Source organism: Astyanax mexicanus, chromosome 24, assembly GCF_023375975.1.
Source record: "Astyanax mexicanus isolate ESR-SI-001 chromosome 24, AstMex3_surface, whole genome shotgun sequence".
NCBI lineage: Eukaryota > Metazoa > Chordata > Actinopteri > Characiformes > Acestrorhamphidae > Astyanax > Astyanax mexicanus.
Window position 1 is genome coordinate 28,368,720 of NC_064431.1, and position 13,095 is coordinate 28,381,814.

The window sequence follows — 13,095 nt, forward strand, 5'->3', positions numbered from 1 at the left end:
ACTAAACAGCTCAGCTGTACTTTTTGCTTAGCTAGGAATGTGAGGTTTTGGGTTTAAATCCCAATGCTTAGTGTGTACTGATATTTGTGCTTATGGCACAGGCAGCAAATTCAGGTCCAGAAAGAACAAATTGTCTCTATAATTTTACACCATATGCTTGGAAACGTCCAGGAAACTTGACCAACTGCATCCATTATGGCACACTGACAAAGCAAGCCTAGGCCCAAACTAGTTTATGATCCGTTTGCAACGACATTCACATTTTACGAAATATAGACTTCATATCATATGATGTTTGTGTGTCTGAACATGGATCTAAACATTTACATTTACATTACTCAGAATGACGAGTGGTCCAGTGGTCTAAAGAGCTGCCGCTATGATTGGGAGATTGCTGGTTTGAATCCCTATCATGCAGCTTGCTATCAGCTGTCGGAGCCCTGAGAGAGCACAATTGGGCTTGCTCTCTTTGGGTGGGTAGATGGCGCTCTTTCCCTTCATCACTCCTAGGGTGATGTCGATCAGCACGAGGAATCTGTGAGCTGATGTATCAGAACCGAGTCGCTGCGCTGCTACTCGGCAATGCTACATCAGCAGCAATTTAAAAAGAGATGGTGGCTGACTTCACATGTATCGAAGAAAGCATGTGTTAGTCATTACCCTCCTGTTCTGTTGGGGCATTACTAGTGATAGGGGGAGTCCTAATGAGTAGGTTGGGAGTTAGAATTGGCTGTGCAAAATTGGGGAGAAATGGGGAAAAATGAAAAATAAAATAATATATATATATATATATATAAACACATTTACAAAAACTAAGACTTGAGCTGTTCTCACATGTATGGGCTGTTGATAAGGTCAGGCCCCCAGGTGAGCTCAGACGGGCAGTCCAGCACACTGTGGCAGGCGTCCATCAGCAGCTTGGCCAGGCTGGCCAGCGAGTCCTGCACCAGGAAACGCAGCGAGTCCTGCAGGCTGTAGCGCACCAATGCCATCATTCGACACATCTTGGACATGCGGTACACTTCCCAACAGGACTCCTTCAGGTTAAACCAACCTTTACCCACGTGCCTCAGGCTGGAGCAGATCCCCTGACACAGAGTGGACACCCAGGAATCTTTTAGGAAGAGTTGCACCTGAGGAGGAACAGAGTGAAAGATAAATTAAAGAGCTCTTTATGGTCTACATAAATAACATCTGGTTAAATGGATCACCCTGTGTTGGCAGAACATTACCTGTGTGTATGTTTGGGACTGAGCCAGCTCAAACTCTTCTAGGCGTAGAGGCTTGAAGGATTTGACTTGGAAGAGGCTCATGGCTGCAACTCGGTCGCACTCTACTCTAACCTTCGATAGAGCTGAGAGGACCTCTGGCTTGGTCAGCAGGTAGTTGAAGGCAAAGGCAGCACGATTCTTCTTAAAGGGGTAGTCTGGCACAGCCACCAAGCCTGCAGGTTTATATAGACAACAGGTTTAAAATGTCAGACACTATGGGTCTCTATGGGTGCATTGACTCAGGGTTGCCAGGTACAGACAGCACAGCACAGCACAGACAGTACAAACAGTGCAATGCAACCATGAAAATATTTTTATTCAAAATAAAAATATTGTCATTTAGAGCATTTATTTGCAGAAAATGAGTAATTACAAAAAAGATACAGAGCTTTCAGACCTCAAATAATGCAAAGCTTTAAGAGTTCAGAAATCAATATTTGGTGGAATAACCCTGGTTTTTAATCACAGTTCTCATGCATCTTGGCAGGTTCTCCTCCACCAGTCTTACACATTGCTTTTGGTTAACTTTATGCTACTCACACCTGGTGCAAAAATTCAAATCATTTTTTCACCACATATGAATAATGTATCAATCTTTTGTGATGTCAGTATCATGTATGTATATAAAACATGCACAAAATGCTGATGTACAGTACAGTATTCACTCAATTACACCACATCACACACAGATACCTGATTGGGGCACGCTCTCTGGTTCCTCCTGGGGCAGGGTGATATGAGAGAACTCCTCAGGTTTATTCTGCACGACCCAGTCAAAGCTCAGTTTGTTCATGGTGCGATTGTAATGCAGCTCAACCTCCTTCTCCAGACGTTTCATACGCTCTTGGAGACTGATTTGCACACACACACACACAAGAGCACAGGCACAATACAGACAATTATGAATCACTGACTGAACAAACCGTATAGCCAATAGAACAGCACTGAAAACATAATCTATTAAATAAGCCCTGATTCTGTAGGTTTAAATAATATACAGTTTTGTACTAATACTATTGTATTATTACAATATACAGTCTAATATTATTCAATTAAGTACTGTAAAATATAAACCTGAAAAAAAGCAAAATAGAAGCATTAACATTACTTTTTTTGTTGTTTTTCACTTATTGCATAACATTAAAATGTCATGATAAAAAGACCAACAGAAACAATTGCTTCTGACCTTTTTTTTCTAGTGATAAAAAAAATCTGATTAATCAGAATTCTGTCATTAATTACTTTTTGATCAAGTACCTTTTCTTTTCCCTTAAGATTAAAGCTTTTAAATAGAGTGTGTTTAAATGAAAATAAAATAATCTGTGTTAGATTCTCTGAATTAAATTAAATAATCACTTAAAATATTAATTTGTATTAATCACTACAATATTCTGATTACATTTATTAAATGCTGGTGTTTTCCTGTATTTTTTCGGGTTGGGGTTGTTTAAAATTGAATCTTTTAGGTGGTAATGAGTTACTGAGGTTAATAAAGAGCTATAATGCAGGAAATAAACACTAGTCTAGCTCCATATTCCACATTCAGCAAATTGGTAAGAGGACACATGCCATCAGCTGTGTGAGTGTTTGAGTGTGTGTGTGTGTGAGAGAGAGAGAGATTTTGTTTTTATTTATTTTATTAAATACATTTCAGCATAAATAAAACGTAATCTACCTTCTGAAATTAACAGAAGCTAAATAAAACCGCTAATGCGTCACCAGGCTCTGTAAACTTTGTCTAAGCTATTAATTCGCTTTGGAAATAAATAATGCATTAAAGTTTCAAGACAAATTGTGTGCATTAGCACGTTCAAATTAAGACCACTTGAGCTCTGAGTGGTCCGAGTCTGAGGGGCTAAGCGCTGCCTTTATGATCGGGAGATCGCTTGTTCAAATCCCGTTCATGTAGCTTGCCCTGAGGGAGCACAATTGACCTTGCTTTTTCTGGGTGGGTAGATGGTGCTCTTTCCCCTCATCACTCTAAATGGTGATGTTGATCAGGACAATGCTGCATCTGTGAGCTGATGTATCGCTGCGCTTTTTTCTGATCGCACTGTGATGCTACTCAGCAATGCTGCATCAGTTTGAAAAGAGGCGGTGGCTGACTTAAAATGTATCAGTGGAGGCATGGGCTAGTCTTTACTCTCCTGGTGTGTTGGGGCATCACTAGTGATAGGGGAGTTCTAATGCATGGGTTGGGTAACTGGCCTTGTAAATTGGGGAGAAAATGGATTAAAAATGAGAAAAAATACATTGAGAGCACTTTTTTTTTTTTTAAGTTTCTTACAGCGGCAGTTTGAGGCCCGGTGTGCTGAGGGTGAAGTCTCTGATGCGCTGGAGGCTGGTAGGATCGAGAGTGGGCGTCACGCTGGAGAACGGCATGCAGTCCACACAGAGATTGTAGAGCAGCATGGCTTCGGTGGTCTTCCTGGAGTTGAGGGCAAACTGGACCCTCTGAGCAAAAATGCGCGGGTCCTCAGCACAGAACATCAGCCTGATCCGCGGAACCCAAAACTGACCTGCCAGCAGTGAATCTGCGGTGTAAGAAAGAAACAGATAGAAAGACATATACAGTACTTTGTTATAGTAATAATGTAAAGAACTGTTTCTCTGAGTTTAAATACTTGCCTTTGTTCCGCTGAGCTCCAGGCACAGCTGGTTTTCCGTTTCTGTCTCTGATCCGGCCGAGTGGATCCGCTTTCTGAACCAGGTACTGCTTCTTCTCAGGGCAATAGTCCAGAACCCCCACAGACTGCCACATGTACTCTAGAGTAGGGGAGACAATCACAGAGCAGCTCACAATACAATATTATCATGATACATTATCACCATATTACAACAAAGTAATAATATATATTATAATACATATAATACTATATGTCGCAAGAAAATACATTCACTACAGTACTTCATGGCCACTGCGTAGAATCTCTAACATGCATACACAGACTCCTCCAAACTCCTCCAAGTTTGAAATTATTCCAATGTTAGTAAAATAGTCATAAACTGCAAAAAAAAAATAATAAAAATAGAACTGTACTGCTGCTGTTAAAATGTGTAGATCAGGGGTGTCCAAACTTTCTTGTTGGGGGCCAGAAGGAGAAATATATTTGAAGTCACGGGCCACACTCTGTAATAAAACAAATAATGAAATATACCACTTTAAATAATACTTTTTCCTGATTATTTAATTTACACACCATTTTACTTGACTAACTATCTTTATCTTTGACAGTGTTGTGTAAACTAAGATTTTTCAAATTGATGTTTAATTTCATGATGTCTCTTAATATTAAACTCCTTAACTTTTAGACTCTTTGGCCCGTTTTTCTGCGCTAGAAATGTGCACTCTCTCCGCTTTTAGACTCTTTTGACCCGTTTTTCTGCGCTAGAAATGCGCACTCTCTCCGCTTTTAGATTCTTTGCCGCGTTTTTCTGCGCTAGAAATGCGCACTCTCTCTTGACTTTGAATCTCACATTATAAAAACCTGCTTAACAGCGGGCCAACTTTCATTCTATTTCTAATATACCTCGCGGGCCGCTCCAAAAAAGGAAACGGGCCGCAAATGGCCGGCGGGTCGTAGTTTGGACACCCCTGGTATAGATAGAACACAACTATGCCACACTAAAATCTTTCAAATCCGTTTTACATAAGCTTATAGAAAAAAAAAATGAATACAAAAATACAAATTTCTCTATTAAAAATAAACATAAGTTTAGAATTGTATTTTTACTCCACCGCATGGAGTAATGAGTCAAACTTTTATTAAAATATCTTAATTTGACGCTACACGGTGTACACATTTCCGAAATGAACTAAATAAACCCAACAATATGCTCGAAAACACACTGCAATTTCACCCAGCAACATATTTATATTAACCTAAATCCCCAAACCCACAAAAAAAACAGGTTGATTCCAGGAAGAAAGAAAGGTTTGAGAACGCTCTGTACCAGTGTCTGAGATGTTGTCACTGGTTGGCAGGAGGGCCTTGGCTGGGACAGGTTTGTGGTCAGTTGAGTCTAGCTCAAAACCCAGAGCTAACCAGTCCTCAGGAGTCCTGCAGTCAAACTCCTCATTGTCAAATATCTGGAGGGTACAATTTAAAACAAAATTAACACATACACTTACCAAACAATAAATAAGTATCATACAAACAATACCTCACACACTTTAGTTTTACTGCTGCTGCAGTCTTTTACACTGTTTAAACAGGAGATACACAGAGATTTGTAACTTCTGTTTGATTTCCCACATAAAGCCACATAAAGTCTGGAGAACAGCGGCAGTCCTTCACTCGTGCCTGACTATGAATGCCGTGTTCCGACTGAAAATAAGCATGGCTACTCAGGCATCTATTTACCTTATCCCAACCAGAGCTTCTGCGGACTTAATATTGCCATTTAGAGCATTTATTTGCAGAAAATGAGAAATAACAAATAATAAAATAACAAAAAAGATGCAAAGCTCAAATAATGCAAAGAAAACCAGTTCATATTCATAAAGTTTTAAGAGTTCAGAAATCAATATTTGGTGGAATAACCCTGGTTTTTAATCACAGTTTTATGCATCTTGGCATCATGTTCTCCTCCACCAGTCTTACACACTGCTTTTGAATAACTTTATGCCACTCCTTGGTTTGATGGCTTGGCTTCAGTGCTCAATCTCACCTCCAGAGGAAGGTAGTTAGAAACTGGTGGGCATGGTTTCTTTGCCTCAGGTGGAGAGGGGCTTTTAGATCTGGATGTGTGGGCGTCTTCTGTGTGGCCCTCACTGCTCAGCTCTCTTGGTATCAGCTGTTTGGAATCAATGCCAAGATCAGCCAGGAGTTCATCGATGTCTAACTTTAGATACTCCTGCCTCAGCCTGAAAGTTCAGTAACATAGCACGTCACTATTAGAGCACAGAGAAATGAAGATTTAACCAGACTGTTTTATTTATGGCAAACATTTGTGACTCAAATTTTCCCTGCAAATATTTTTATTTCTAATAAATCAAACTGAACTAAAGGAATAAGAGAGATCTAATTACATGATGCCCTTCTCTCACCTCTCGATCACGAGCTTGCGGGGAGGTTGGCCGGGTGGGTGTTTGTAAGGCAACTGCACTTTAGCTGTGTAGCCCCTTGAGGAGAAGTCTGATTTCTGCAGGATCTCTGTGGTTGGTCCATGCCTGTCCTTCTCTATGATACTGAAGAGGTCAGTGGGAGTCCGGAAAATGCTTGCTGTGGTCAGAATATATAAATATATAAATAAGTCAAGCTAAACATCAATCAATCTAGGACTGCAATGATGCACTGACATAATCAACAACCCATAATATCCTGGAAATGCATTTACTCTTTAATTAATTAACACTGTAATGTAAATACAACTTGTTAGAGTCACAAGTTGTCAGGTGTGAATGTGGAGCAGGTTAAATGTGGGGTTTTGGGTACAATCTCCTCATATTGGCTATTGGATATTCAACATGACACTTCATGGCAAAGAACTCTCTGAGGATGTAAGAAATAGAATTGCTGCTCTCCACAAAAAAGAAGACTGCTTACACCCTAAAACTGAGCTACAGCATGTTGGCCAAGGTTATACAGCTGTTTTCCAGATCACTAGTATATTACATAATATTTTAAAAGCATAACTGACTGTCAAAAATTACTGCAAAAATATATGTAAGCGAACTTAAATTATTACTCACAAAATAACACACAGTAAAACAGACCAAAATTAATAGCAATCTAGACAGATTTACCTTTCGAAGTGTTGGGAGCATATCCAGCTTGGCACAACAAACTCGGCTCAAACACTGGGACCTGTGTGTAAGATTACAACCAGCACTGATTATAAGTCAAATTATCAGCAGTAATTGCACATTGCACAAAATTCAACCATGTCTAATTCTATTTACCACCATTGTGAACAATTCCGAGAGGGTACACATCACAAATGTCCAAATTGTGCCCAATTTTGTAATTTTCCCTCAGACTCATTAGGAGCCAGGGCTGTTAAATTTGGTGTTTTGGGTACAATCTCCTCACAATGACCTACTGCATATTCAACATGGCACTTCATGGCAAAGAACTCTCTGAGGATGTGAGAAATAGATTTGTTGCTCACCTTGACCTAGGCTATAAGAAGCTCACACCTTAAAACTGAGCTACAGCACTAAACTCAGTGTTTATTTGTCTTCTCTTTTAAATGTTAAATTTGATCTCTTGATGTGTTGCAATTTGTTGTTCCCAAAGTTTAGACTGAATTGGGACAGACAGTCTCTCTTAGAATTTACACCACTCTTTAAAGTAATTTAAGCTTAAAATAAGCACAAAAAGCCACCAGTGAAAATATTTTGATTCTTGTGTCCAAATTTAAGATATAAAATCAGGATTTTTTTTACCTGATTTAAGTAATACTTAATCTTACTAATAAAAAATGCTTACCCCAATAGCATATTTTTTTGCTTACTATAAGCATATACTGTATATTTACACATAAATTTTTTTCTCGAGCTATGGTAAAGTTGATCAAGCCCAGATGTTAACATGTTTACGCACGCTGCTACTATATCGGGAGATATCGGGAGATCGCCTGTTCGAATCCCGTTCATGCAGCTTGCCATCTGTGGTGTACAAAAAACGTATGTACCAAAAACAACAGTTTTTACCTGCACTTGAGATTGGGCTTGGGCTTGGGCTGGGCTTGAGCTAATCAGCTCAGAGTAGAAGATCCTAGGTTCTGCTATGGGATATCTCCTCACTGGGGGCAGTCTGCCCCTGTGGTGCTGATGCTGGGTGGGTTTGTGTTCCTCAGGTTTGGTGGTAGTGGGTGGATGTGGTAGGAAAACTGGTCTGCCATGGTTTTGTTGTCCCTGGCCTTTTTTCATAGCTCACAGCTAGCTGTTAGCCTGTAATACAGACAGGTTGTTAGACAGCAGTGCGTACATTGTTGGCAGTTTATTAGTGCATCAAAAAAAAAAAATTAAATATCATTAAAAAGTTACTTTATTTCATGAATTCAGCATTTATTTATTTTGTTGTTGATGATTACGGCTTACAGCCAATAAAAACCCACAAATCAGATTCTCAGAAAAATAGAATATTATATAAGACCAATTGGTACTTTTGGAAGTGTGGGCAGTGTGCCAAGTCCTGCTGGAAAATAAAATCTGCATCTCCATAAAAGTTGTCAGTAGCAGTGGGAAGCATGAAGTGCTGTAAGATTTTGTGGGGAAACTAAACTGCACTGACTTTAGGCTTGATATAACACAGTGGATCAACACCAGCAGATGACAGATATGGCTCTCCAAACCATCACTGATCATCAGTAAATTTTACATTTCATTTGTAAATCAAGGGAGCAGAGTCTGGAGGAAGAGTGGAGAGACACACAGTCCAAACTGCTTGAGGTTTCCACAATCAGTGATGGTTTGGAGAGACATGTCATCTTCTGGTGTTGATCCACTGTGTTTTATCAAGTCCAAAGTCCTGGAAAATCTTACAGCACTTCATGCTTTCCTCTGCTGACAACTTTTACTGAGATGCGGATTTCATTTTCCAGCAGGACTTGGCACACTGCCCACACTGCCAAAAGTACCATTTGGTCTTAAATAATATTCAAATGTTCTAAATCACAGATTTTTGGGTTTTCATTGGCTGTAAGCCATAATCATCAATGATAAAATAAATAAACGAATAAAATAGATCACTCTGTGTTTAATACATCTATGTAATATATGAGTTTCACATTTAAAACTGAATTACTGAAATAAAGTAACTTGTGAGTAATATGTTAACAATATTTTTTTAGATGCACTAGTAGATAGTTAACGCAAGTGTAGAATTTAAATATAAACATATAACGGGTTTAAGGTGGAACAAACACCTTATGTTAAATATCCTTTGAAATAAAATATAACACAGTTTTGTTACCGCCTACTCTTACATCCATATAAATGCTCTATGTTAAAAGGTGATCTAAAATATCTTATTTTATCCCATTTTTATTAAAATCGTACCTTTTTCAGCTTAACTTAACTACAAACTTCTCAGTGCTGCAATCTGTGCTGCGTCCCTGCGGTAACTACAGCACGCGGCAACGGTCGCTAGGGTAGTACCATTCCCAGAAGAGGGGGGGGGGGGGGGGGGGGTTGGTGGAGGGACTGTACCATTACTAAACAGAGCTGTGCATCTCCAAAACCAAAATGAATGGGTTCCTATGGAGCAACTGAGCAAAAAAATATATAAAAATACATTTTCCACTCTCAAAACTATTAACAAAGTACAGAAAAAATACACCACTTCAGTTTCTGAACCAGTTTCTCTTATTTTGCTATGTATAGGTATATATTTGAGTAAAATGAACATTGTTGTTTTATTCTATAAACTACAGACAACATTTCTCACAAATTCCAAATGAAAATATTGTCATTTAGAGCATTTATTTGCAGAAAATGATAAGTGGCTGAAGCTTTCAGACCTCAATTAATGCAAAGAAATCCATATTTGTTTGAATAATCCTGGTTTTTAATCACAGTTTTCATGCATCTTGGCATGTTCTACTCCACCAGTCTTACACACTGCTTTTGGATAACTTTATGCCACCCCTGATGCAAAAAATCAAGCAGTTCAGCTTGTGCTTGTGATCATCCATCTTCCTCTTGATTATATTCATGAGGTTTTCAGTAGATGTACTGTTTAAAAGTTGCTTAACAAAACAGATCACATAGTAATGTTTTCTTAGGCTAAAAACAAGTTAATAAAAAATTAAAGCCTTATAGCCAGTTATTAAATTTTCCATTAATAAATGAAATGTGTTTATTTGAAGTAATAAAACATACCAGTCCTGTTTAAAACAATTAAAATTTGTTTTCGTGTAGTTTGGAGGTCAGTCAGCTGACCGCTATCAGAGGCACTGCTGTTGCTGCTCAGCCAATCAGCTCTTCCTCCAGTCCTGCCTCTAAACCCATACATCACCCATAATGCTTTTCCACCAGAAGAACTTTAGTTTCAGACGTGAGTTTTTTTTGTATACTCAACTTTAACACTTTTATCTATACTACTAATTTTACTCTATACTTCTAATTAATACGCAAATTGGGATGCACCCTCAATCTTGCTATAAATCTAATTGACTTCCTATGTGTGATCTGATTGGCTAACTAGAGTTTCAGTAGTAGAATCTGGTCAGCTACTTTATGTTTCTCATCTGCAGCATTAAACTGTTTTTAAGTAACTCTTTAATTGAGTTCTAGACTTCAAATAACAGCTCAAACTGACATTCTTGACCCCACATCAGACTGAATGGTGAATATAATGGCACTAATGATGGTCAACGTGTACATAATGGAAGGCTTTCCCCGTCAGGACCTTGGTTCTCTGCCCTTTCCTGCATGAATGTGTCTCCAGAGGCCACTCTCTGCTATAAAAGCCAAGCTCCTGAAGGGTGATCCCCACACCTTTAGGCCAGCAGGTCACAGAATCCACACTGAGGCCCTGTTTGAAACCTTAGGCATCGCTCACCTAATAACCCATAATAACCATAATCTCATTCACATCACTGTACTCTCTTCATATCGTCCTGAGCGTGCTCAGTGAAGCCCGTGAGCTACTTCTTTACATGTCTGAGCTCACGTGTCACTCACAGGCAAGTGCATCACTGCACACCCAAGGTCAGGGTCAGCCAAGGTCGAAGGTCAAGCATTCGCGTGAAACTTAAAACGAGACGGCAAATATGCCTTTTGACTCGGAGCGCGGCTTACGACTCCCATCACTTTAAAGAAGCGGAAACGGACGTGACAGAGGGATCATTAGGGGTTGGAGGAACCAGGCCGGAGACGTAGGCCAAGCCGACAGGCCGTAGACCCTGTGTATAGAGCTAATGAGCATAGACTCAGCGCCGGAGGATTATGCGCCATTATTACAGCTGCATGCTTTTTATCCTTAATGTGCTACACTTAAATCTGTAGTCAGTGATTTATGCCCCTGTCACCTCTGCTATAACTCTAAAAGAAAAGATTTGAAGGTATGCTGACGCAAAAACAAATGGTACTTAATCAGAAACAATTATTGTTTTAATCGCACTATCATTGTTTCATAAAAAGAAATATTAAATATAACATCAGAAACTGGTCACACATTTATTGCTTGTTTGTTTGTTTTTAGAATGCACAAGTTAGTATTAGTAGTTAACACACAATTGGGATGCACCCTCAATCTTGCTCAAAATCTAATTGATAAATTGACTTCCTGCCTGTGATCTGATTGGCTAACTGGATTTTCAGTAGTAGAATCTGATCAGCTACGTTATGCTTCTCATCTGCAGCATTAAACTGTTTTTGAGTAAAAACAGTTCAAACTAATGGTCCTTAATCAGAAACAACCATTGTTTTAATGATGCTATCGTTGTGTGATAAAATAAATTAATTAATATAACATGTCAGAAACTGGTAACAAATTTATTGCTTGTTTTTTGTTTTTTTTAAGAACACACACGTTATATATAACCACACATGCTGAATTATTAAAAGTATTTCACCATCTTGTGTAAAAAGTAGTGCTGTCAACTTTAACACAGCGGGCTAAGCGCTGCCACTATCATCAGGAGATCGCCGAATCCTGTTATTGTAGCTTGCCATTGGCTACCGGAGCCCCGAGAGAGAAAATGGGGAAAAAAAATACAAATAAAATTGTTAAAAAAAACACACACATTAACGCCTGTGATTCTTTTGGAATTTTTATATTTTTTAATGTAGATAATCATCTCACTAGATTTGGCTGCAGCCTGTTTTCGTAATTCACTCATTTTTTTACAGAACCTGATAATGTATTACCATTTTTTTTGCGCTGTTTATTGAAGTAAACTCAACTGCTGAGTTCAGAAGTTAGATTACTTTTTGTTTATGATCATATATGTTTTAAATCTCTTTTTTTCTTTCACTCACACACACACACAGCTGCTGGCACATTGCCTTTCCAAGTTGTTGGATGTGGAATATGGAGCTAGCAATAGTAGTTAATTTCCTACATTAATGCTTTCAATTCTCCAGCTCAAAACCAGCTCAAGACCCAGCATTGGACTGGGGTTCTTCAGGACTGTCTTTGGCGTTAGATGATGTACTGAACACATACAGTCATCCTGAACTCATTCTTCTCATGTTCCGCTGGATGACTGACACTTCTCTCATCTCCGTCCTAACACTGACTTCACTCGTCCTTAGGGAGAGATCTGTGCTGATCTGCTGCAGAGAGAATGTAATGCAGTCCGCTGGGACAGCATTATCTGTACTGTTCAAATACTGTTGCAGGCCAAGGCTATTAGTCATTAATTGCTGACAGGTGTTTGACCTTGTTGACAAGATCTGCATGGAGATGTGGCCTTACAGTACATGTCCTGAATGAAGACTTTATGCTGTATTCCCAAACAAGTCGGGTGGTTCTTATTTTAGAAATAAACGAAACATATCTATGCAACGAATGGTAACTTGCTCTTATTGCCATCAACACTGAGGCTGACCAGTCAACCAATGCCTAAAATATAACAAAATAATAAGAGAAGGTAGCCTGGGAGACACACCCACTATGCAAATAAATGGTTTCAGAAGCCAATGGGAAAGGTATAAGCTATTACTCACAGTCTCAAGTTCATTTAACTAGTTCATTCTAACTGACCACTTCATTAAACTAACATAAAAACGTGCATTGAAAGGTTGACTCTTGAAAAACAACTTGAAAAAACAACTTGAAAAAAGAGAGATTATAACCTATTGCTCAAATGTTTGTTTTTTTCACAGTGTGCTCAGCCACATTGGAAATCATTTACATAATTTCTGACT

The 13,095-nt window shown here is 38.9% G+C and overlaps 1 protein-coding gene across 1 annotated transcript in view; it reads right to left on the reverse strand.

Moving 5' to 3' along the window:
- dnah1 (dynein, axonemal, heavy chain 1) overlaps nt 1-9,350 on the reverse strand; it is an 81,695-nt gene extending 72,345 nt beyond the window's left edge. The window contains exons 1-11 of the mRNA XM_049471690.1: nt 9,280-9,350; nt 7,930-8,169; nt 7,021-7,081; nt 6,322-6,496; nt 5,943-6,138; nt 5,226-5,361; nt 3,894-4,037; nt 3,559-3,799; nt 1,965-2,122; nt 1,233-1,444; nt 835-1,133 (exon numbers count right to left, since the gene is read on the reverse strand). Of these exons, the coding sequence (XP_049327647.1) occupies nt 835-1,133; nt 1,233-1,444; nt 1,965-2,122; nt 3,559-3,799; nt 3,894-4,037; nt 5,226-5,361; nt 5,943-6,138; nt 6,322-6,496; nt 7,021-7,081; nt 7,930-8,148 (1,841 nt within the window). The 5' untranslated portion in view covers nt 8,149-8,169; nt 9,280-9,350. The remainder of the gene's footprint in view (nt 1-834; nt 1,134-1,232; nt 1,445-1,964; nt 2,123-3,558; nt 3,800-3,893; nt 4,038-5,225; nt 5,362-5,942; nt 6,139-6,321; nt 6,497-7,020; nt 7,082-7,929; nt 8,170-9,279) is intronic.
- Between the last annotated feature and the right edge of the window lie 3,745 nt (nt 9,351-13,095).